At 37.4% G+C, this 25375-nt stretch overlaps 4 protein-coding genes across 7 annotated transcripts in view; 3 read left to right on the plus strand and 1 right to left on the minus strand.

The window, feature by feature from the left end:
* Window positions 1-237: 237 nt before the first annotated feature.
* On the minus strand, window positions 238-4433 carry LOC107588916 (spindle and kinetochore-associated protein 2-like). 3 transcript variants are annotated; one of them, XR_001609630.1, is made up of 8 exons: window positions 4368-4433; window positions 2707-2796; window positions 2457-2633; window positions 2210-2284; window positions 1579-1621; window positions 1323-1455; window positions 591-1161; window positions 238-506 (listed from the first exon to the last, which is right to left on the minus strand). XR_001609630.1 is itself a non-coding variant. In XM_016277182.1 (8 exons), the coding sequence occupies exons 1-7, from the start codon at window positions 4395-4397 to the stop codon at window positions 1008-1010; spliced, it is 702 nt and encodes a 233-aa protein (XP_016132668.1). In that variant the 5' UTR covers window positions 4398-4433; the 3' UTR covers window positions 576-614; window positions 985-1007. The 3 variants fall into 3 exon arrangements, 2 of the variants coding, with proteins under 2 accessions (XP_016132658.1, XP_016132668.1); XM_016277182.1 differs by lacking the exon at window positions 238-506 and having other exon boundaries at window positions 576-614; window positions 985-1161; XM_016277172.1 differs by lacking the exon at window positions 238-506 and having other exon boundaries at window positions 528-1161.
* Window positions 4434-5859: 1426 nt separating this feature from the next.
* Window positions 5860-12791, plus strand: mdh2 (malate dehydrogenase 2, NAD (mitochondrial)). Of its 2 annotated transcripts, none has more exons than XM_016277202.1 (9): window positions 5860-6043; window positions 9157-9325; window positions 9789-9872; window positions 10080-10189; window positions 11287-11412; window positions 11537-11614; window positions 11886-11985; window positions 12172-12323; window positions 12486-12791. In XM_016277202.1, the coding sequence occupies exons 1-9, from the start codon at window positions 5981-5983 to the stop codon at window positions 12615-12617; spliced, it is 1014 nt and encodes a 337-aa protein (XP_016132688.1). In that variant the 5' UTR covers window positions 5860-5980; the 3' UTR covers window positions 12618-12791. The 2 variants fall into 2 exon arrangements, with proteins under 2 accessions (XP_016132688.1, XP_016132681.1); XM_016277195.1 differs by lacking the exon at window positions 5860-6043 and adding an exon at window positions 7196-7410.
* Window positions 12792-13763: 972 nt separating this feature from the next.
* Window positions 13764-20436, plus strand: LOC107589445 (rho GTPase-activating protein 11A-like). Its single transcript, XM_016277895.1, has 14 exons — window positions 13764-13895; window positions 13983-14071; window positions 14187-14283; window positions 14725-14777; window positions 14893-14989; window positions 15705-15988; window positions 16246-16409; window positions 16518-16664; window positions 17370-17450; window positions 17532-17634; window positions 17731-17786; window positions 17878-17986; window positions 18093-18181; window positions 20393-20436. Exons 1-14 carry the CDS (start codon window positions 13764-13766, stop codon window positions 20434-20436), a joined length of 1545 nt encoding a protein of 514 aa, XP_016133381.1.
* Window positions 20437-21357: 921 nt separating this feature from the next.
* Window positions 21358-25375, plus strand: part of LOC107589453 (ryanodine receptor 1-like) — a 48400-nt gene continuing 44382 nt past the window's right edge. Inside the window, exons 1-16 of the mRNA XM_016277907.1 lie at window positions 21358-21452; window positions 21644-21664; window positions 21933-22007; window positions 22129-22207; window positions 22299-22411; window positions 22501-22600; window positions 22699-22795; window positions 22906-22980; window positions 23089-23245; window positions 23349-23513; window positions 23713-23834; window positions 24069-24261; window positions 24405-24540; window positions 24658-24753; window positions 24992-25110; window positions 25197-25330. Of these exons, the coding sequence (XP_016133393.1) occupies window positions 21423-21452; window positions 21644-21664; window positions 21933-22007; window positions 22129-22207; window positions 22299-22411; window positions 22501-22600; window positions 22699-22795; window positions 22906-22980; window positions 23089-23245; window positions 23349-23513; window positions 23713-23834; window positions 24069-24261; window positions 24405-24540; window positions 24658-24753; window positions 24992-25110; window positions 25197-25330 (1712 nt within the window). The 5' untranslated portion in view covers window positions 21358-21422. The remainder of the gene's footprint in view (window positions 21453-21643; window positions 21665-21932; window positions 22008-22128; window positions 22208-22298; window positions 22412-22500; window positions 22601-22698; window positions 22796-22905; window positions 22981-23088; window positions 23246-23348; window positions 23514-23712; window positions 23835-24068; window positions 24262-24404; window positions 24541-24657; window positions 24754-24991; window positions 25111-25196; window positions 25331-25375) is intronic.

The following is a 25375-nucleotide window of genomic DNA, read 5'->3' on the forward strand; positions in this document are numbered from 1 at the left end:
AAACACGATTTTACCTGAATATATAAGGTCACTCACTGTCTGGGGCCACGATTGTTATTTCAAAAACGAAACCAGATTGGCCGACGCGTACCCTCACTCAGTGGATGGATGATCTGACAGGATTACTTCCGGTTGAGTGATTCACATCTACACCTACCTTTGAGCAGACACTTCCAGAGTCAGTCAAACTGGACTGTTAAAGAGAAGTTATCAGATCCTAAACAGATCCCGATGTTTTGCGTCTGAATAGTTTTCATTTTAGATGCTTAAGGCATGTGGTTTGTGTTCTTTATGTTGATTTTACTGTTTAATGTAAGAAAATGTTCCAAATAAAAAACTTAGCCTTTAGACTTGTTCTTATGTACATCAACAATTTGAGCTTTGATGTTACTATGGACCGTAACAAATAGATGTAATACATTTTTAAATGTTTTAAATTATATTTGATGTTCTGACGTTGTTGTTACAGAAATGTATTGCCATTTTCTTGTTGCATTCAGTAGCTTCTAAATAAAGGAAACATATAAGATATTTTATTGCATACTCAATTACAACAGTAATCTAAAAAAAGCAAATACACTGAATCTTACCAGTCTCCTCTGCTTCACTGAGATCTGAAATTTGATAAAACATCCGTTTCACTTCACACAAAAAAATAACCTCTTGTGCTGTAAAGTTTCTTTCTTATACAAACCTAATGATGCCACAACAGGTCACGATATAGTTTAATAATGGCTGCATAACATAATGCAGAGGAAATAGGACAGAAAAATAACAGCCAAAAATAAGTTTAGTGCTTAAGGTCTGATCAAATTATTTTCTTTTAAAATGTATGCAATTCTGATTAATGGATATACTTTAACTTTATGGATGTTTATGAAGTGTTTTCAAGTCGCCGTTATTCCTATTCTAAACTGTTGATCCAATCAAAGTGCAAGAAGGGATATACTTCAGCACAGAGGTGGAAGGAACCGGATGATTTACATGTTTTGGTGATGTTTGTGTGTCTATTTTGTCCCCGTTTTCTCCCCGTCTTTTGCCAGCAATGACACAAGTCCTTTTTTATCCAGCTCGATAATTTTAAGATGCTGTAAGGTCTTCAATGCAGAATCACTGACTTTCATGTTCAGCTTCTTCATCCTCTGAGTGCTTATTGGCCCCCTGAAGAGACAAGAATTAAAATATTTAAATAAAATGTATTAGATAACACTTTTATGGTATGCATAATCACATACTAGTTGTCTTAAGTTACATTATATTATCAATCATGTTAGGGCTCAGGGTTAAAGGTGATGCGTTTGCACAAAAATGACCAGACAAACCTGTCTTTATCTGAGAAGTACTCGGATAACTGCTTATAGAGCATGTTGAGGTCATTCAGCTTCAAGTTACCACGTACATTCCGTGGGACAGTCTCAAATGTCCCCTCAGACACCTCGTCACACACGTTCTGTGCTGCAAGAGTGAAAAAAAGCAAAACATTTTTATAATTACTGATATTGACACCGATGCTGATGACCCTTGACACTGTGCCAATGTTACAATTGCTTAATGTTGATAGTCTTCTTCTGTCCTTACATTCAGACTGTGCTTGAGTTTGAGGTTCTTCTGTAGGCACGGCCTAAAGAAACAGAAACACATTCACCAACTCAAAGTAGCTTTTACCTCCAAACGTCACAAATAATTACATTTTAATAAGTACATGCAACTGCTGTTCAAAAATTAAGAGGGAGTAAGATTTTTTTTAAAGAAATTAAGACTTCTATTTAGCAAGGATGCATTAAATTGATCAAAAGTGACAGTCGAGACATTTAAATGTTAAAAAATATTTCTATTTAAACACAATCCTGTTTTTTTTACTTTGTATTCTTCAAAGAATTCTGAAAAAATGTATCATGGTTTACACAAAAATATTTAGCAGAATAACTTTTCAAAATTTATGGTGAGAAGAAATGTTTCTTAAGCATTAAATCAGCATATTAGAATGACACTGAAGACTGAAGTCATAGCGACTGAGAATTCAGTGTTGCAGTGACGAAAAGTTATTTTAAATTGTAATATTTCACAATACTAATGTTTATATTGTATTTGATCAAATCAATGTAGCACTAGTAAGCATAAGAGACTTCTTACAATACCAACCCCAAACTTTTGAACAGTAGTGTAGTTGTGTAATTATGCTAAAAAAAAGCTTTACAAAATGCCTCACCTCTACATTTAATGTGGCAATGGATGAGCAGAGAAAGTCTCTCGCTTCTTGTTCTTCTTTTGTCAGTGGCGGAACCTTGAACAAGATTTCCCATTAGCATAGTCCAAACCCAAAAACCTTAATTTTTTCCAAAGACTATTCCTGAACTATAGTGAAATCATTGTGTATGGCCTCTAGTGTAGTAAGATTAATATGGACTGTTTTGGTTTGTTAGATTTTGGCTGTTGTTGCACAAATGAACAAATACCTGCACATCTGCTGTGTTCTGCAGCTGTTGAACCAGCTGCACAGTGGTGTCCAGGTGAGCTCGTATTGAATCCATTGATCGTTTCTGTTCCACCGCAATCTCCTCCACCTGCGTGCACAGGGCCGCATGCCGCGCTTTGATCGCCGACAGGTTCTCCAGCAACTGAACAGGGTTTCCCTGAAATCCACAACCACAGGTTTAGAAACAGACTCGGTCAGTATTTAAAATTAAAAAATGAATACGAACGTACCTCAAACGTGCCCGCTTCTCGCGCATTGGCCATGAAGTCAAATTTCAGCCGCTTTTCCACATATTCTATATCAGCTTCTGCTTTCTGGAACTACAAGGAAGGACACAGACCTAAACATCACAATTCAGTAAGCATTCACAAGATTTGAATCGGGGTTGACTGCTGTTTGTACGCTTTAGTGGCCCATTTGAATGAGGGAACAACCTAAAACCTGAAACCCTATTAGCAATATTGCACTACTCTGAACACAGTGGACAGCAGAGGCAATACTGATAGGGTCCCAAGAATTAGGATTAGACATGACTTGTAAAACAGAGAGGACAAACCACAATATGCCAGATGAGACGGCGTGCGCACCTCTTTGAAAACTTTCAAACATTGTGCAAAGCTGCTCTCAGATGCTTTGACAATACTATTGCACTGCTAGCTGTCCAATACAGTAGTGCAATGAAGTCAGAGCACATGTTAACAGCACTTGATGTGGCTGGCCACACTGTTGACCCTACCTTTGAGAAAAATCCCTGGCCAATGCCCTTTTAACATTGCACTGCTTTAATAACTGGGTTATCAGTAGTACAATATAAAAGGGGCACTGGACAGACGGTACACATTCAGGGCGGTCCATTTGCATGCTGAAATATCCAATCATGTAAATAATGTCAACAAAAAGTCTGGGAAGAAAAACACAGTTGTCACATAAACATTATAGTGTTGCGATACAGATATGTAGATGTGTCATAATACAGGCAATCATTTTAAAAGTGAGTGTGAATTATGCCATTTTGTTCATTATAGCTATTTTGCATTTATCTAATTTAATAAGTAACAGCCGGAATTGTTCAGATAGAGAATTTAATATTTTTACTCAACATAACTAAAATACATTATCATTAGGCATTTCTGACACTGGCAGTGTAGTAAAGTTACTAATGCTAGTTCGCAACAAAGAGTAACACTGCGCCCCCTATCGTCTCCACTTCCTAACGATATTTAAGCTCATGAAAAAAAATGATATTATTGCATATTATGGATTTACGTAAACAGAATACCAATATAGCTTTTAAGAGATTTTGTAGGCATGCAAATAATCTGTCTAAACTTGAACGAAGAGGACTGTGCTTCTTCCAGAAGCAATGGACACAATTTATAGAAATTGATATCAGTTAATAACAATTGCTACAATAACTGGTGTCTATATAAACCCATAATGTTTACACATATATATTTAAATATCTTATGGAGTAAGGTATAAGGAGAAAGTGCGGGATGCAGCGCGCGGACTCACGCACAGCACAGGCCCTCCCGCCCTCAGCACAGCAGTCATCGAGCCAAATTAACACTTTTCGGAATGAATGCCATGGTTTCGATTCAAAATATGCACATTATAGTAAATTAATCATATTAGGGCTGATTTCTGCTGTAAATACAAGTGAAAAAAATACATTAGCAGTGGCACTAGTTAGCCATCCAGCTACATGTTTTTCTTAATTTTCCAATGTGAGGGAAAGTCAGAGGCATTTACAGAACATGTAACTCTTCGTGTTTGCTCTACATTACGTTGTCTATCGTAAAGGCACCTGTGTCACTTACAGTTAGACGCGTACGGTCGGTTTACACTAGAAAACATCTGATGGAAACGTTTGGCTGAAAAAACAGCTTACCATCGCCTCCAGCTTATCAACTGTCTCCATGTTGAATAGTTTACATTCCTGAAGCAGCCCCGGAAATATAAAGCTCGCAGCAGAACGCAAGACCTTCTCTGATTGGTCAGCTGTCAGAGAGCGTGGAAGATGATTGGTCAGTTCGGAGGCAGAACGAGTGGAAAGGGGTTGTATGTTCGAGATGGAATTTAACGTACTGCATTGTACGTGCTACACAGTGTTTATTATTTATAATGCATAGTATTTAAAATTGATTATTAAATATGTATTGTTGTTGTTTTTTTACTTTCGGCAGTCTGTTGATGCATGCAAAAAAAAAAAATTGGTATTAGTGAAGTGTGGCGACCCATACTCAGAATTAGTCCTCTGCATTTATCCCATCCAAAGTGCAGTGGGCAGCCATTTTTTTGCTGCGGCACCCGGGGAGCAGTTGGGGGTTTGGTGCCTTGTTCAAGGGCACCTCAATCGTGGTATTGAAGGTGGGAGAGAGCGCTGTACATTCACTCTAACCAATAGGCCACGACTTCCCCGTGAATTATATATTCATACTCTGCACAGTATGAATACTCTATACATGATATTTGTAGTACACAAATATTTAGTCCAAGGCCTTGAGAATTACGGGAAGAGAACTATTTTAATCGCCAAGATGTAATGTTCAGGTCAGGGTAACTTTAAAATCATGCTCCTGGATGCTTAAACAAATTCAGTACTAAAAACCGAAGTCTTGATAACAGTTAATATTGTACTATTTAAAAAAAAAGTTTATCAAAAGACTTAAGAGTCATTTAAAAAAATAAAATATATATGACGTCACTTTGTAGGCCGATCGGCTGTTAGCATCACACTGGTTCCCCATAGGCTTTTGGATTATCGCAAAAAATAAGCTCTGTGTTCAACCATATTTCGTGAAACTTACAAGTTTTTTCCATCAATAAAATCTTCACAAAATAATATAACTTTCATGAATTTTGAAGCCTAAATTAAAGCGCCAGAGCTTGTTTTGTTATTTGGTGTAATGAAATGTGTTTATGCGGTTTAAGGTAAAAAAAAAAAAAAACATTATTTTCCACATACTGTATATTATTGTTTCTCCTCTATGCCCCGCCTTTCTGAAACGCGTTGATTTTTACAAAGCTCATCGGTCTGAAAAGCGAGGTGTGCTGTGATTGACCAGCTATCCAGTGCGTTGTGATTGGCCGAATACCTCAAGCGTGTGACGGAAATGATACACCCCTTACCATACTGTGATGCCGTGTCCCGGCGCGACTAGACAAAAACATTAAAACCCATTATAAACGAGGCATTTGTTGCATCCAGTGGGGACATAATTACGGATTATAATGACTTATGCTGTCTTTTTACGCCTTGTGTTGCATCGTGCCGCAGAAACATAAAACCATGTCTACATTTGTGATCTGAGAAATGACAAACAAGTGCTATTCTACACTGCCCAAATAACTCGTGTTTGAATCGTCAGTGGCAACTGCGCCGGAGGCTCGTTCTCGGCTTCTCGCCCGGTTTTGTTAGAGGACGTTGGAGTCACAGTCAGGAGGGTTCTATATCAAATATTACTTTTAAAACAGCAAGCACTTACAGAAAATCGAGCCAGCATGTTCTCCCGCATCGCTAGACCTACCGCCACCCTCGTCCGGAGCTTGTCCACCTCCTCCCAGGTAAAATCTCATATTTGTGAACATGCGAGTGCGCTAACAGTAGCCTCCATGATTTGTATGAATGTGCGATGACGTTAATGTCAAACTGAGATGAATACAGTGTACTTTTTTCCTCTATACTCATTCGTGGTTCTTAATGAGCCATATACTACAATAGTATAATTTAAACTAAGTTAAGTAAACCTGCATCCACGTAACCTAGAAGTTACCTTGCTTGACATTTAGCCATCACATTGACAGTATAGGTGTTGCAACATAACTCGTTTCTTAGTCATATGGTCTACATGTTTATGGAAGTTGCAAGGATCATTCAGTATTCCCCATGAGTCTGTTGAAATTCTGTTATCTGGCATGCGAAGGTTTTCAGTCGACCTTGCCAACTCGTTTAGTCTGCCTGTGTAGGATCATCCTGGTTCGAGGACGTATCGCTTTGACTCACGTCCACCTTTGAAAGGTCATTACTGTAATCAGCTACTTGGCTCACTGTTGCGTAGTAAATACAACAAAGTGTCTTGATCTGTAATGAGAGATCAGGCTTAATGCAGCTTTTGTTTTTGTGAACAGCAAGGCCATGGGAAAAAGCAAAAGTGCTACAGAGATGCTGTCATTTGTGCCATCTGATATGTATTATAAGGCTTATACTTTTATTTTTATACAGCAGGGACTTTCAGACTGAGGCTTTGGGACCACAAAAAATTTAAAACGGTGAAATTAAGTATTATTAAATAAGATTGAACTAAATAAACACATCAACCACATGTGATGACCCCGGGCTGGACTCCGCTTCGTCCACAGTGAAAGCCAACGACTTTTTTAACTGATTATTTATTATAGGTGGAGTTTTTTATTATTATGCAACAAAAGAACAACACATTTAAAGACAGAATAAGAACAAAAGACAACAATGAGGGTTCCATACATTAATCCAAAACATACTATGTTAGTTTATAAGAATGGATAAGGTGGATAAAGAACTCTCAGAGAAAAGTTTCAATGACGTTTCACCCAAACCGACCAATCGACCGTCAGAATGTGAACAGCCATTGAAAAAGTAGGCGGGGATAAACTCCGCCCCTTTGAATGTGACTGACAAAAATTCTATTCAATCATAGCACTGCACACACATTGCTACACCAATCAGAGAAGGCCAGTAGTTCATAGCGTCAACTAAGCTTGGCTGCGCCGGAGGCTCGTTCTCGGCTTCTCGCCCGGTTTTGTTAGAGGACGTTGGAGTCACAGTCAGGAGGGTTCTATATCAAATATTACTTTTAAAACAGCAAGCACTTACAGAAAATCGAGCCAGCATGTTCTCCCGCATCGCTAGACCTACCGCCACCCTCGTCCGGAGCTTGTCCACCTCCTCCCAGGTAAAATCTCATATTTGTGAACATGCGAGTGCGCTAACAGTAGCCTCCATGATTTGTATGAATGTGCGATGACGTTAATGTCAAACTGAGATGAATACAGTGTACTTTTTTCCTCTATACTCATTCGTGGTTCTTAATGAGCCATATACTACAATAGTATAATTTAAACTAAGTTAAGTAAACCTGCATCCACGTAACCTAGAAGTTACCTTGCTTGACATTTAGCCATCACATTGACAGTATAGGTGTTGCAACATAACTCGTTTCTTAGTCATATGGTCTACATGTTTATGGAAGTTGCAAGGATCATTCAGTATTCCCCATGAGTCTGTTGAAATTCTGTTATCTGGCATGCGAAGGTTTTCAGTCGACCTTGCCAACTCGTTTAGTCTGCCTGTGTAGGATCATCCTGGTTCGAGGACGTATCGCTTTGACTCACGTCCACCTTTGAAAGGTCATTACTGTAATCAGCTACTTGGCTCACTGTTGCGTAGTAAATACAACAAAGTGTCTTGATCTGTAATGAGAGATCAGGCTTAATGCAGCTTTTGTTTTTGTGAACAGCAAGGCCATGGGAAAAAGCAAAAGTGCTACAGAGATGCTGTCATTTGTGCCATCTGATATGTATTATAAGGCTTATACTTTTATTTTTATACAGCAGGGACTTTCAGACTGAGGCTTTGGGACCACAAAAAATGTAAAACGGTGAAATTAAGTATTATTAAATAAGATTGAACTAAATAAACACATGTAAAATGTTTAGTTAGTGAATAAATAGTAAAATAGTTGCTTTATACGAAGAAACAATAAGTCTTAAGAGTACAGTACTATAGTGAGTAGAATTTTAACAAATGAATGTAACAGGTGCCATCTGATATGTATTATAAGGCTTATACTTTTATTTTTATACAGCAGGGACTTTCAGACTGAGGCTTTGGGACCACAAAAAATTTAAAACGGTGAAATTAAGTATTATTAAATAAGATTGAACTAAATAAACACATGTAAAACGTTTAGTTAGTGAATAAATAGTAAAATAGTTGCTTTATACGAAGAAACAATAAGTCTTAAGAGTACAGTACTATAGTGAGTAGAATTTTAACAAATTAATGTAACAAACTAGATATTTTGCAAGTAATATTTTATACATTAATAATATAAAATTTTCACTGTATACATTGAATCTTTATACATTAAAATATAGAGCTGCCTTTTAAATATTAGTATGGGGTCCTTCTCATGAGTATGATAATATTTGTGAGTCTGTGGCATTTAAAAGATTATTTTTTATAAAAGTCTGACTTTTTTTTTTTTTTTTACATAATGCCATGCGTGCATTTCAACTGCCATTTGTGTAAAACTAATTAGTTTGTTTGAGTGCTCTAAACACATTCATATGCCATACAGACTTCCTTTGCACTGTCTAAACCATTTACAGAATCCTTAATCACTTGGTTTAAACCCTGTGGTAGTAAAAATTCCCACTGGCTTTTTTGTGTGAACTACATGTGTAAACGCTTAGAGACACACACAATTTAAAAAATTTGCATTCAGTAGTTGTTCTATATTTTGATTTAATCACTTTTTAATCAGCTTATGATTAATGATCCCTCTTTAATGTATTTAATGCACACAACAATATAAAGCAGTACATTTATTGGTGTGTGGATTCTAAGGGCACTTTAATGATAAGAGTAAGGTGGATCAACATATATTGTGACACATTGCAATTTTTTCTCCTTGCAGCACAATGCGAAAGTAGCTGTCTTGGGTGCCTCAGGTGGCATCGGGCAGCCCCTGTCCCTCCTGCTGAAGAACAGCCCTTTAGTGAGCGAGCTTTCGCTCTACGATATTGCTCACACTCCTGGAGTGGCTGCTGACCTCAGTCACATTGAGACCAGAGCCACTGTCACAGGTACAGAGATGGTTTCAGAACCTCAAACCCCTTAGGTTCGGGTTAGTCATTTGAGTTTTTATTAGTTGCAGAGAAATCATATTTGCTACTTTAAAGTTGGCATACAATGAAAATTCACCCTATCTATTTTCTAAATGCATCTTTTTGATCTTCTTGTGAAAGATTCATCCATGTAATAATTTGAAGCCTGTAGTTTGTAAGTAAAATTTTAACTTCTCTCTGGTCATGTATGCCAGAATTCAGTCGTTTAGTTCACTTAAACCTTGCCAGTTTCTTACAATCAAACTCGCATTCAGATCTGCCTCCATCCAATCAACAACTGATAGAACAAATCTCCCACCTTTTTTTTCCTCCCAAAAATCCCTCTCATTCAGATGTAATTCACAATGCAGAGGAAAAGATACTTTCATGTCATTGTGACTTTGAATATGTCTGCTATAGCGTTCACTGTCTTTCATTGCAGGATACATGGGAGCAGATCAGCTCGGTGCTGCTCTGAAAGGTTGTGAAGTTGTTGTCATCCCTGCTGGTGTCCCAAGGAAGCCTGGTGAGTATATTTTACCTCTGCTTTATTTTTAAGTACATTAAAGTCCGCATGGAATGGCATTTGTAGCCCATTTTATTTGTGCATATGTGCAATATGTGTAAAATTCATACAAGGGCTTGGAGATGTAAATGGGCTCAATTATAAATCAAAAATGTATAGAAACCCAGCAGATTTTCTCAAGAGAGTGCTTTTTCATCCTTTTTCTAGGTATGACCCGTGATGATCTGTTTAACACCAATGCCACCATTGTGGCCACATTAGCTGATGCTTGCGCCCGTCACTGTCCTCAGGCCATGATCTGCATCATTTCAAACCCAGTAAGTAATATTATAAGGTATCAGGAGCCTTGCATTGCTGAGATATTACTTTAAACCTGCTCAGAGGTCATAAGGGTTTATAGCACTATACATGTCTGTAAGATAATGATCTATTATCCATTAAGATAATTGATAAATGTTCCTATAGAAAAATAGATTCCGTATTGAATAGGGATGTTCATTTTGGTTATTTTCCCTAACCGACAACCGACGCTCGTTAACCGATTATTAACCGTTAACCGACAAGATTATTTTAAATTAGAATTTATATATATATATAAAACTAATAAATAGGTCTATATGAGAAATATATTTTTACTTAAATAATAAATTAAGAAAATTAAAGCAAAACTGTGCAACAAGTAGCCTAGTATGCAGAGTTTCGGTTCATTTTTGTGCGGCGCGAAAGGAAACAGACGGCAGAAAGCCGCATCCTATTTTTCTTTAGGCTTATTTTACAAAAGCACAAAGATTTGTTTTTGTTGTGAATGTACACAAGTAAAGGCAAACCTTTTACAATTCCGATTATCTTTGACTAAAAGGAGTAGTTTCTTCCACTGTTAGAAGGAAAAAATTCAAGTGATTGCGACGGCGCCGCATGCGCATGCAGTTAAGCTTTGCTACCTTGACAATGCAGCCTGTTCATTATCATAATAAAATACAGTCAGTCAAACATGAAAAAAAACAATGCTCAGTTTAAATATGTAGTAAAATCTGTTAAGCCGTTAAATGTTATCACAGTACCGCCGTGATGTTATGCAAAACATTTTGTTTTACGTGGATATTGGAACGCGAGTGAAGTACATAATAAATAATAATTTGGCATTCAAATACATCGCGAATATGGAAACATTTGATTTTGTGTGGAATGAGAGACCCAACGTTGGTTTCAGTTTCGTTTTAGCCTAAATGAATTCGTTTTGGCTTGTCGTTTATATTGCTATAGCTTATGTTTTTAATTCTTGTTCTTTTCTAAATACTGTTAATTGAACCGTTTAACTGATTGTATTAATCGGTCAAAATTCTTATGGTCGGTTAACAGTTAACCGGTTAAAATGAACATCCCTAGTATTGAACTTTGATACTGTGAATTTCAGGTGAACTCCACCATCCCAATCACATCAGAGGTGATGAAGAAACATGGTGTCTACAACCCCAACAGAGTCTTTGGGGTCACAACACTGGATATTGTCAGAGCAAACACTTTTGTTGCTGAGCTCAAAGTGAGTTCTATAAATTCAAGATTGATAGAAGAATTGATTTTTAAGTGCAGATTTATTTAATGTCATCACCAGAAAATATATTTGCACAGTCAGCCCATTGTCACCATTGCTGCAATATTTCCAGGGCCTTGATCCCGCCAGAGTCAATGTGCCCGTTGTTGGAGGTCATGCAGGAAAGACCATTATTCCTCTCATTTCACGGGTAATGAAAACCTGTATTACTACCTTATTTATAATTTATTCAATAAGTATATGAACAATATTATGTCACAATAACTAGCAAGACAAGCTGTGGCAGGATATTTTGTTGGTTGGTTGTTTTTCTTGCACATTGCACTGCATAACCCTGCCCAATGTGAAACCTAATTGGTCCAAAATCCAGTACCATGAACATCAAATAACTGATTGGCTGTGATTGCTTTTGGACAGATTTTTATCTTATTATTTATTATTTTATTTTGTGTTGTTTTCAGTGTACTCCCAAGGTTGAGTTCCCTGCAGATCAGCTGTCTGCTCTAACAGGCAGGATCCAGGAAGCAGGAACTGAGGTTGTGAAAGCTAAAGCCGGTGCAGGTGAGAACTGAAGTTTTATATGATATTTGAGTGCTTGTTTGTTTTTTGATTAAGAACTCTGAAGTTTGGTTCCTTCGTTGCCAGCATTTTAATTGTGCGGATGCTCACTTTAGTCAAGTAAAATACCATTGAGAAGATCTGGAATATGAATTCATATGTGTAAACTGAATATGTCTCTTTTCATAGGCTCAGCCACTCTGTCAATGGCCTATGCTGGAGCCAGGTTCACATTCTCCCTTCTCGATGCCATGAATGGAAAAGAGGGCGTTGTTGAATGTGCATTTGTGAGATCTGAGGAGACCGAATGCAAATACTTCTCTACACCTCTCCTCCTCGGGGTAAATCTAGCTAGATCCTCTTTAGATGTTACTTCACCTAATTTTCAGATCATACAATGTCAAAGTAACAACCATAAACTGGTCAAGTAGACTAGGTTTTGTTTGTTTGTTTTAATGAACTTTTTTTTTTGTTATTTTTTTATTTTCTCTTTCTTTTCTCAGAAAAACGGCATTGAAAAGAACCTTGGTCTTGGCAAGCTCTCTGTGTTTGAGGAGAAGCTGGTAGCTGAAGCCATGGATGAACTGAAGGGCTCCATCAAGAATGGAGAAGATTTTGTTGCAAACATGAAGTGATCTGTGCTTGTGGCACACTACCTTGTGAAATGTCATTTATTTATAAAGCTGAGTCATTGTATGTCAACAAGGTTTCCTAAAATGTATTTTCGTGTTCAAAGACACTGTCAGTCTTTGCACAATTAAAATGGTCAGATCCACCCATCAATAAAACAATCTGTTTACCAACTCTAATCTTCTTTGCATTTCAGTTGACTCCATTTGAAATATTGCTATTTTGCTATGAGATCCTTTTGTTGACTTGTATTTTGTTGTTGTTGATAATTAGGTGCAATTTGAGTGACTCATAAATCAATGTGAATTAATTTTACATAAACAGAAATGGCTCTGAGTAATCCTGCTGTTAGCGTGGGTTTTTTAATTTAATATTCAAATGATTAGTGGTTTAGAATTATTTAAGTGACATTTGAAATGGATATTACATTTGTATGATTTATTCATAAAAAAAGTGTATATGATTGCTGCAAATCTACCCCTTAGTTGTATCATTTGAATATGGGGTGCTGCATGCATGAAAGGTTTGAAAGGATTTTTCCCCCAAAAATATTTTGCAACCGTAACCAGCTAACATTTTAAAAACATGAAACATTTATAAATATCCAGTTTTGTTTTTAATGTTATTTCACATTTTCCAATTACAGCAGCATAAGCCGCCTTAGAAGAAATTTAAAAACAAAAAAATATTACTTTTGAAATATGCAGATTATTAAATGTATAATTATCCAGTTTATTGTTCATGCTTTTAAAAATGTCAATGGGTTAGGTCACATTATCTCAAATTTCCCTCCATTTTACTGGCATAAAAAGAAAATTATAGTGCCACCAAATTAGATAAATCAAAACAGGCTGATTTTTGTTTTGTATTCTGTACAAAACATTTGTCAAAGCTGAAGAAACACGTTTCTAAATTCTTGTCTCACGTTGGCTTATTTGCATAAGGTTTGCTCATTTGCATACGTGCGGAGCGTCCTGCCACCAATCAGTACAGGCGGTTCGTACGAAAACATCGTCTCCGCATCCACCACCGTACTAATTAGCCACATTTTCCGTTTCCATGACTTTACTGTGTCAGTAAATTAACAGCTAATTACACAAAACATTCCGAATTTAGACGGAAAGGTTTTTTGGTGTACAGACCGTCGAATAATGGCTGGTTTAACAGAGGAGCGTTTGCGCGTGGTGGCGATCATTCACGCGCTCAAAGCTGTCGGTATCCGCGTGAAAAACTGGAAGAACTTTCTAAATGGAGATTCAAACGGTGAACAAACTTTTATTCAGGTAAAGAAAAAAAAAACGTATGAAACTCCATGCCTTTATTTGTTGCTTAAATGTATAGCATTGTCATACGTTGAATCCGTCTCTCAGGAGGGCGCGTCACAACGCTTTGCTTTTGGACGTGAGCTGCGCTTGCTCCCTCAACAGGAGCTGTCTGACATGGGCGGTACAGTACCTCAGTATGTGTAATATCTTATTAAAATTGAGTTTAATAAAGATGAGTTTCACGTGTGAATCATGACAGTGGTTGACAGAAACCTGTGTTTTGTATGCGTCTGATGTGCTGGTTTTCAGGTTCCTGGTGGAGGCCTGTGGGTATCTGTCACAACATCTGGATACAGAGGGTCTTTTCAGGAAGACTGGTTCCCTGAGTCGTATAAGGGGTCTAAGGGTAAATTCCTTCAAATATGTCATGTCGAAATGTCATTAGTAAGACTTTTTCATACCGCTATGTAGTTTTGCATGTTAAATATATATTTACAGTGATTTATTGTTTTAAAGGATGACCACCTTTTCATTCAGGTACATATTTTGACCTTTACATATGCACTTTTTTTTTTTTTAGCTACACTAGTTTTATTCTGCTGGACAAAGTTTGGAATAATTAAGATTTTTTTTTAAGTGTTTTTGAAAAGAAGTCTCTTGTGTTTACCCAGGCTAATAATTATTTGAACAAAAATACAGTTAAAACCGTAATATTGTGATTTAAAAAGAAAAAGATATTAACACTTTTTTCCGAGCAAGGTTGCATTAAGTTGATCAAAAGTGACAGCAAAGACATTTAAAATGTTACAAACGTTACATTTCTATTACAATTGAATGCTGACGTGAGCTGCGCTTGCTCCCTCAACAGGAGCTGTCTGACATGGGCGGTACAGTACCTCAGTATGTGTAATATCTTATTAAAATTGAGTTTAATAAAGATGAGTTTCACGTGTGAATCATGACAGTGGTTGACAGAAACCTGTGTTTTGTATGCGTCTGATGTGCTGGTTTTCAGGTTCCTGGTGGAGGCCTGTGGGTATCTGTCACAACATCTGGATACAGAGGGTCTTTTCAGGAAGACTGGTTCCCTGAGTCGTATAAGGGGTCTAAGGGTAAATTCCTTCAAATATGTCATGTCGAAATGTCATTAGTAAGACTTTTTCATACCGCTATGTAGTTTTGCATGTTAAATATATATTTACAGTGATTTATTGTTTTAAAGGATGACCACCTTTTCATTCAGGTACATATTTTGACCTTTACATATGCACTTTTTTTTTTTTTAGCTACACTAGTTTTATTCTGCTGGACAAAGTTTGGAATAATTAAGATTTTTTTTAAGTGTTTTTGAAAAGAAGTCTCTTGTGTTTACCCAGGCTAATAATTATTTGAACAAAAATACAGTTAAAACTGTAATATTGTGATTTAAAAAGAAAAAGATATTAACACTTTTTTCCGAGCAAGGTTGCATTAAGTTGATCAAAAGTGACAGCAAAGACATTTAAAATGTTACAAACGTTACATTTCTATTACAATTGAATGCTGTTCTGTTGATCAAAGAATCCTGAAAAAATGTATCACGGTTTCCACTAAAATATTAAGCAGCAAAAAACTGTTTCCAGTATTGATAATAATAAGAATCATTATTAACTGAGCACCAATAATAATTGTAATTGATCACCAAAGCAGCATTAGAATGATTTCTGAAGGATCATGTGACACTGAAGACTGAAGTAATGGCTGCTAAAAAATTGTTTTGCTATCACAGAAATAAATTCCATTTTAAAATGGAAAGCAGTTGTAACGCCAAGTGCTTCTATTTCATAGGCAGATCTGGAGCAGGGAAAGCCTGTCTTCCTTCCCTCGCATGCATCCCTCCTGCAGCCCTCTGATGTCGCCTCTCTCATCAAGCAATTCCTACGTGAGCTGCCGTCTCCTCTCATCCCTACGAACCTCCAGATCCCTCTGATTCAGGCCCAGGGACTTGAGATGACACATGACCAGGAGGGAGCAAGAAACAGAACAACACTGCTCATAACAGCTCTGTTTCCTTCATCCCACGCTCGTGCACTCAGATACCTCTGCACCTTTCTGCATCAAGTTGCAGAGAGGTTTTACATTTGATTAGAGTTTGAAAATATGCAGCTTGTTTTTTAAGTCTTTTATACTACTTGGATTTGTGCACGTTAAAGGAATATTCTGTTATTTTTTCTGTAATCTTTATGCTTTATTCAAATGTATTATTTTTGGTAATTGAGAGCATCCAACAGATGCTTTACATAGACATGCAGACAATGCACAAGCTCATTCTTGGAGGTCAGTAATGATTTATTATTATTTTTTTTCTCATGTTCATGTCTTTGATCAGATGCAGTGAAAATAGAATGGGTGCTACCAGTCTGGCAGTTGTTATTGCTCCTAACCTGCTTCAGTCTCCAGCACCACCTTGCAAACTCACTCTGGACACAGAGAAACATTTAGACCAGCAGACATCAGTGATCAAATCACTTATTCTTCATGCAGATCGTATTGGTAAAGATGTATGAGATTTGTATAAATAATTGGTTTTCTGGCCATTTGCTGGTTTAGCATCATTTTATTTTGTGTAAACTGAACTTGTGCATGAACTTTGTATATCAGGTGTTGTTCCATCGTGTGTGCTGGAGGCATCAAAAGCAACAGTGAGAACTGAGACGCCCTCTCCTGCAGGTGGCGCTATGTTTAGTAAGAGGACAGGACTCAGTGTTTACAGAAGTCTGAGAAGACAAAGGAGGCGAAGTGTTGGTGGTGAGATTTTGATGATAAATACATGTTGTCATCCTTGATTTGAATCCTATTCTTATATTTTCTAATTTATATAATTATAAAAATTCTATTCATCAAAGAATCCTGAAAAAAGTATAACACAGAATATTAAGCAGCACAAGTGTTTTCTGCATTTAACAATGTCAAAATGTTGCCTCGTGCTCAGGCTAAGACATCAGTGATCAAATCACTTATTCTTCATGCAGATCGTATTGGTAAAGATGTATGAGATTTGTATAAATAATTGGTTTTCTGGCCATTTGCTGGTTTAGCATCATTTTATTTTGTGTAAACTGAACTTGTGCATGAACTTTGTATATCAGGTGTTGTTCCATCGTGTGTGCTGGAGGCATCAAAAGCAACAGTGAGAACTGAGACGCCCTCTCCTGCAGGTGGCGCTATGTTTAGTAAGAGGACAGGACTCAGTGTTTACAGAAGTCTGAGAAGACAAAGGAGGCGAAGTGTTGGTGGTGAGATTTTGATGATAAATACATGTTGTCATCCTTGATTTGAATCCTATTCTTATATTTTCTAATTTATATAATTATAAAAATTCTATTCATCAAAGAATCCTGAAAAAAGTATAACACAGAATATTAAGCAGCACAAGTGTTTTCTGCATTTAACAATGTCAAAATGTTGCCTCGTGCTCAGGCTATATATATATATATCAAAATATTGTTTCAGAAATATTTGTAGATGCTTTTTCCAAACTGAAGCCATGTCGTACTCCCACTGGACCACCGATAGTCTTAGATGTCACACCAGGTGAGCCACTATGTTTTTGTATAGCAAGTGCCTTCATATAATTTAGTATCTCTTTATCAAAAATACTTTTGATCTCTGCAGTGACTCCTCTCTCAAAAAGCCCCACCCCTCAATCACCAGTTACAGTCAAACGCAAAGCCACTGAGGAATCACTTCCTGAACTTGAAGGATCTGCAAGGAAAAGGTCATTTGTGACTTACCTGATATCAGTGGTGTCTGGTTGTAAGAAGACTCCATAGACTACTTGCAGATAATGTATTGTGTGTTTATTATTGTTCAGGCGGTCTCTGCATGACCTAAGAGAGGACACACTGACAACCATCACCCAGCCAGAAGGTCAGTCTATTTATGTGTGGATTTTAACAGCTCATCTCGTGATTGTTGCAGAATATTAACACAACAAAGTTGCTTTGCAAAAATCTGCTAGAATGTGTAAGCAGTCATAGTCCCCTGGAAGAAAAGTGTAGAAAAGAAGATCCCATTCCCACCACTTCCAAAAAGAGAAACCACATAAGAGAACAGCAGAAATCACTTAGGTATTGTGACTGCACTCTACACTATACTAAAATTACCAAACCATTTGGGCATGAATTCTAATGTACAAAGAGCAGCAGTCAGGCTTATCTATTTTGGGGTTTTCAGGCCTCCAGCACAAGAAGAAAAGGTGCATCGGAGAAGAAAATCTCTCAGATTTTTCGCTGTGTCCAGTGGCAACAACAGTAACCCTGTGTGTGTGGATTTGCTGTCATTGTTGTCTATTTATACATGGTGCAGTGCAGAGGTTGGATTGTCACCGTTTGAAACAGGACTTTACACTTGGCACTGTACACAGAAGCATGAAGGCAACATACTGCCAAGACTAAAATATAAATCTAGACTATAGATTAAATACGCAGGGTGTATATATGAATTTAGCATGTAAGAATGAGGTCCATTACTGCTATAATATACGGTTGCACTGCACTCTATATTCTCACGCTTCTGTGGAGAGAGGAGCCCATCCTTGACCTTAGTGTTGTACGTGCCTGACCTGGTTGTGTTGGGGTTATGTCAACATGAGCACTTAGTCATTCTTGCCATAGCTAAAACTATCCTGTCATGGATGCACTGAAAGATTTGAACACAGTATGGAGTTCATCCCAATGCAGAAGATCGAGATAACTAGTGCTGTTCTGCTGTTGTTTGTGATGCTGCTGTCTATGAACTCTTGAGTCTATATACAGAGATGGGATTAGCAGCTTTCTGGGCTCGTCCTAAACCAACACCTGTTTGTTTCAGTCTATTTAAAATGTCTGTTACATGTCCTCCTACTTTTATGACCGCCTCTAGAGCTTTTCGGCTCATATTTAGTGCTTTGTTTGATTAACCGGAACATTTCAAGAACACCGTTTAACTGTAGAAGAAACTACACTACCAGTCAAAAGTTTGGAGACCGTTTTTATTTGTTTCTCATGATCTGAAAGTCTTCTGAAATCCTTGAAATTAAGTTTGTAGACAAATATGACTTGTATGTGATTTTTGTGATAAAGTCTGTTGTTTTATCGTATTTGAAACAAGTTGGACTTGATAGTGAAAGAAAAACAGTTCAAAAGTGTTCAGCTTGTGAACTCCTGTCTACAAAACATCTTGGAATGCATCTCGTAATGCATCTCAGGATGTTTGGAGTGAGCGGAACTGTAATCTAGGCAAACTAAAATATGAAAACGAAATATAATTGCCATACTTTATTTGTGTTGGATGATTTTACTATTATTCTAAACTGTGCAGGTGTGTCCAAAGTTTTGACTGGTAGTATGTATTTCAGGATTCAGAACATTTTGGATCATTCTTCTTTAAATTCTTTAAAGTTTTATTCTGGAGTGATTGTTCAACGGGAGTCAGACAGATGTTGTCTCTGTTAGACTGTGCTAATGATCTTTAGTTTTGACTGTCATTGATGAACAGTCATTTGTTCATGGCTCAGTTTCCAGTCAGCACTGTTGGAGTTATGTCGTGCTCGGGGAAAATTGTATGTAGCAGGTGCTATAGCCTGAAATAGAGGGACAGAGAATGAGGAGGCTGGGAGAGACAAGTAGGGGAGAAGGCTGATTGAAAAAGAATTTAATGTTTGTGTTGCTGTAGTTAGATAGCACAGCTAATGTTTCAAAAAGTGACATGCTAACATTACTAAAAAATAAAAAAATTATAATTTTTTTTCTTTATCTTTATGCATGTAGATTTTTGTGACCTCATGTTAATTGACTACATTGAATACTTTTAAAATTTAATTTGTCACACAGCAGGTCTATGGCAACTGCAAAAATCTAAATGTTGATTTTAAAAATGTGTAAGCTCAAAGAAATTATGCATTTCTGCAGTAACTTATAATATCTAAAAATGTACACATTCCCATAAATTAAAAAACCGAAATAAATAAATGTAAAACAAAAATAATGTAAAATTACTACATTTTAAAATAACTATTTTAAAATGAATCCAGTCGTCAGTGTCACATGAATCTTCAGAAATTATTCTAATATGCTAATTTGCTACTTAAGATGTTGAAGAAAAAAAATGGCTTTATTTATTTTTTTCAGACATCTTTGAATTGAAAGTTCAAAGGAATATTATTTATTTGAAATGGAGATCTTTTGTAACTGTAAAAGTCTTTACTGTCATTTTTAACAATTTAATGCAACCTTGCTGAATTAAAGTATTAATAATTATTGAAAAAAACCTGACCCCACATTTTTGAACAGTAATATATTTCCAACAACAGCTTTAAATATGTTACATTTTAATTGGATGATGTAAATGAGATCAACTCTTATTCACTTGATTTTTGTGATCTCACAATGACTATATTGTCAAGTGCTGGGTCTCAGGTTGCTAGCAGCATGTGTCAGTGTGGACAGGGTTTTACACGCCCCACTGGCTTACATTCCAGCCCTGGAATATCTCAGCAGATGACACACTTACATACATAATACACCGTCACATAGACTAGTCTGTCAAGGACATGACCTGCCCCAATTTCTTTATAAAGGCATGCTTGCATTACATCTTTATTATAAAATGCTGACAATAGAAATTACATAAACATGACATTTGTACAACACATCACATAATTTGAACTGAATCAGTGGAGCAATTATGAGGCTGTCTATCAAATCAAGACTTTTGAGGTCACCTTATATGGGAATAGAGTTACAGAGGGTGGGTGCTGCACATAAAAATTAGTAGCACCACCATAGGCGTTCTATTAAGAACAATTTGACTTTCTCATAGAGCTTAAATATATAAAGGCAAAAATCTAAGCCTCCTCAAGTGTTTTAGCTGTAACCTGAGCCACATTCAGGATTAGATGCATGCTGCACTGATCAAGGCTACAAATGCCATGTTATTTAGCAGCAATGTGTGCTATGAACATGCTGTTACAAAGAAAACAGTGATGACTTGTCTAAAGCAGTATTTCAGGGAGTGTTAATATCTTACCAGACATCAGATTGGATTCCAAATAAGCAAAGAAACTGAGATATTTATTGCCAGTAGTCTTAATATCACACAATACATCAAAAAACAATATTGTCTTGAACACAAAGTTGAAAGTAGCTTTTTTGCCTTTTAAATATTCTAAAATATTTAGGCTTATTTAAAACTTGATATATAATCCTAAGAATTATGTTCTGACATCCATTTTCTTTGTAGGATGACCAGGTGGTTCTACAGTGCACTGCTACTATCCTGAAGGAGCAGATCAAACTCTGTCTGTCCTGTGAGGGTTTTGGGAATCGCCTGTGTTTTCTGGAAACTACATCCAATGCCCAGGTTTGCGTTTCATTTATTTCATTCTGAATTTATGAAATATTGTTTTGGTTTTGGATTCCCAGTTTCCTGTACACTCCTTTTTTGCCATTCTAGAATGTTCCTCCTGATCTGGCTATATGCTGCTTTATTCTGGAGCAGTCCTTATCTGTGCGGGCCCTTCAGGAGATGCTGGCTAACACAACTGAGCTTAATGAGGTTGGTTCAGCGCACATACATCAGATCTTAGTCACCTAAAAAAAGAGTTAATTTAAGTTTGAAACAGCATGAGGGTTCTCCATAAAAGTGCACATATTTATAACCTGAAAATGTTTTCACATTGTTTTTCTGAGCTCAGGATGACTATCATCTTGTCCTCCTTCTCTTTTCTTCTCTTTTGCCTGTTTTAGGCAGTCGATTTGGATAAATGGGTAGGTTTCTCTTTGTGCCTCGAAATGTTCTTTGAATTTTGCTTATTCTTATTACTGTGTTTCTATTATAGCTGCCTTGTCATTGTGATGCTAAACACTGTCAAAGTGTCCTTGTCTTTACTTGCCTTAATATTGTATTAATCTTTTGTTTATTAGTGTGTCAAAAAACTGGTCTTGTTGGAGTTTGAAATGTAACGACAGAGAGGCATATAGATGTTTATGCAACTCTTGAATTGTGTATAGTCATGTTTTCCCACCTTCTTCCAAGTCTTCACAAGGAGGAGGCCACCGCACATTGTTGTATGGCCACGCCATCCTGCTCAGACACACTCACTCTGGCATGGTGGGTCAAATCTCAATACACATAAACACCACTAGATGAGTATTTTGAGAAACTTTGCTACAGTGAAAGAGTCATTCAACCTTTCCATTTTTATTGATTGACATCTTTTTGCACGATGCAGTACCTCAGCTGTTTGACGACATCAAGGTCACTCACAGACAAGCTGGCCTTTGACGTGGGCTTGCGTGAGGAGTCGACAGGTGTCTGATTTCTAGTGGATCATTATCACAAATATACTTGTAAATATACAGAAGGGAACTCTGACTAAAAGATGTCCATATCTTCATCCAGGTGAGGCATGTTGGTGGACCATTCACCCTGCATCCAAGCAGAGGTCAGAGGGTGAGAAGGTCAGGGTGGGAGACGATCTCATCCTGGTTAGCGTGTCCTCTGAAAGATATCTGGTAATGCTCGTCTCTACTGTATGTAGTAAGCACAGTCTCTTTTGGATGGAGCCTACACTTTTTACCTGAAAAATTTGTCCCATCAACAGCACCTTTCCTATGCCAGCGGAGACCTCATGGTGGATGCTTCTTTTATGCAAACTCTTTGGAACATGAACCCAGTCTGTTCTGGTTGTGAGCTGGCAGAGGGTTAGCAACTAATATTGATATGCATTGTGGAGATCACCAATTTTTTTTGTCTTTACAACTAATGTAATGCATTATTTTGTGATGTTTCCTTTGTTCAGGGTATCTGACTGGAGGGCATGTTCTGCGTCTTTTCCACGGGCACATGGATGAATGTTTAACAATTCCTGCCGCTGACCAGGGCGATGACCATAGACGGTGAGATATAAAGCCATATGCTAATGTAATGTAAACAATTTAATGTCATTTTTTTTGTAGTGTAAACACGCACCACAGTCAATCTTTTCTTGTTTTGCATGATTTTTCAGAAATGCACACTATGAAGGTGGAGCCGTGTGCAGCCACGCCAGATCTCTGTGGAGGCTGGAGCCTCTTCGCATTGGGTTGGTGCTATTTGTATACATCAAGAGCCTTAACAAGAAGAAAATGTTTTTATTTTTTCTTTTATTTATTTTTTTCTTTCTTTGAGCTGATGTTCAACCTGTACACAGGTGGAGTGGTAGCCACATGAAGTGGGGTCAGTCCTTCAGAGTGCGTCACATCACCACAGGCAGGTATCTGTGTCTGGATGAAGAGAAAGGACTCCTGCTTGTGGATGCGGAAAAAGCGAATACAAAGAACTCTGCTTTCTGCTTTCGTGCTTCAAAGGTTTGTATACTGCTCTCAGCTTCATACCTTACTCTCTGGGAGGTTGCCCTTTTGAAAATGTTTTCTAACAATCTTTGACGTCAAACATCATGTGACTGAGTAGGAGAAGACGGAGGTGGCTCAGAAACGTGATGTGGAGGGAATGGGGATCCCAGAGATCAAGTATGGAGAGTCCATGTGCTTTGTGCAGCATGTCTCTACCAGCCTATGGCTTACATATGCCTCGGTGGATGCCAAATCTGCTCGGCTGGGGCCACTGAAAAGGAAGGTACAAATATTAATCACATTATTACTGTTTTACTGTATCAAATAAATGCATTCTTGGTGATCATAAGAGACTTCGTCCAAAAAATAAATCTTACTGACTCCAGACATTTGAACAGCAATGTAAATTCACTCTGGTCAGGCCTAAAACGGCACAATTCAGAGATTTCACCAGTGCTAATATGCGTGTTTCTTTTTCTTAGGCTATACTTCATCAGGAGGGTCACATGGATGATGCTCTGACTGTGGCGCGTTCTCAAACAGCAGAATCCCAGGCTGCTAGAATGATCTATAGCACAACAGGACTCTTCACTCAGTTCATTAAGTAAGAAAAATCCTATCTTAAACCAGCTTATAGTGGTTTAGGCTGGTCTTCTAGGATGAAAGAAAAAAACTACCCAAAAACCATCAAAACAGACCAGCTTAGCCAGACTTGGAGGCCAGATAGATGAGCTTAGCGCCATTAACACTGATTTAATAAAAAAATAGCTTTTTATCAAGGGTAAATATTAGGGTAAAGATAAATAATATTTATTTGTTAATTTGTGTTGTCTCACAGGGGTCTGGACTCTCTGAGAGGGAAGAGTAAATCTCCAGGCCCATCGTCCCCATCTCTGCCTCTAGATGCCGTGGTTCTGTCCCTGCAAGATCTCATCTTCTATTTCCGCCCTCCAGAGGAGGAGCTGGAACATGAGGAGAAGCAGACCAAACTGCGCTCCTTAAGGAACCGACAGAATCTATTCCAAGAGGAGGTTAGACATGCTGGCAAATATATACTGTTTACAACTGCAAATAATTTCAGTTATACTAAATCATATATTGTCTTTGCATTCACTGCATATAACATTTACAAAAACATACGCACATAGTAACCAAGGTCTGCTTTGTTGCATAGGGCATGATCAGTCTCGTATTGGACTGTGTTGATCGGCTGAATGTCTACAACACTTCAGCCCACTTCTCAGAATTTGCCGGGGAAGAAGCAGCTGAGTACTGGAAAGAGATAGTCAACTTATTTTATGAGCTGTTGGGTATGGCCGTGTTTAGTAATGTTTGTAATATGTAATGCATGCTTAGCCACACTGTTTTCAGTGTTTTTGGAAAAATGTAAAGCCCTTACACATTTTATATTTTACATTTTATTATAGCATCTCTGATCAGAGGAAACAGGGCAAACTGTGCTTTGTTCTGTGATAATCTTGATTGGTTGGTCAGCAAACTGGACCGTTTAGAGGCATCCTCAGGTAGGAAGCCATAATTTATTTAAAAATAGAGGCCGCTGAGATTTATTTAAAAGCTTGAATCCATGATATATTTTTTTAGGATTCTTTGATAAATAGAAAGTTCGACAACATTTATTTGATATAGAATGTCTGTACTGTCACACTGGATCAATTTAATGTGTCCTTGCTGATTGAAAATATTTTTTTCTTAAAAATGGCTTTTAAACGGTAGTGTAAATGTGCATATTTTAACTGCCAGGCATTCTGGAGGTGCTGTATTGTATCCTTATTGAAAGCCCTGAGGTGCTTAACATCATCCAGGAGAACCACATCAAATCTATCATTGCACTTTTGGACAAACATGGACGCAATCACAAGGTTGATATCTTTTCCTCATCAAGATTTGAAACTTTTCTGGACTGCACCTTCAGTCGTATCTGTTCTGTTGTGACTTTTCATTGTAGGTTCTAGATGTCCTCTGCTCTTTATGCGTGTGTAATGGTGTTGCCGTGAGGTCCAATCAGAATCTGATCACTGAGAATCTGCTTCCGGGGCGTGATCTCCTCCTGCAGACCAACATCATCAATTATGTCACCAGGTCTGACTACAAACCAAATAATACATCATAAAAGAGATATGTAGA

Source organism: Sinocyclocheilus grahami, unplaced genomic scaffold, assembly GCF_001515645.1.
Source record: "Sinocyclocheilus grahami isolate Dianchi unplaced genomic scaffold, SAMN03320097.WGS_v1.1 scaffold7.1, whole genome shotgun sequence".
In the NCBI taxonomy this organism is placed as follows: Eukaryota; Metazoa; Chordata; class Actinopteri; order Cypriniformes; family Cyprinidae; genus Sinocyclocheilus; species Sinocyclocheilus grahami.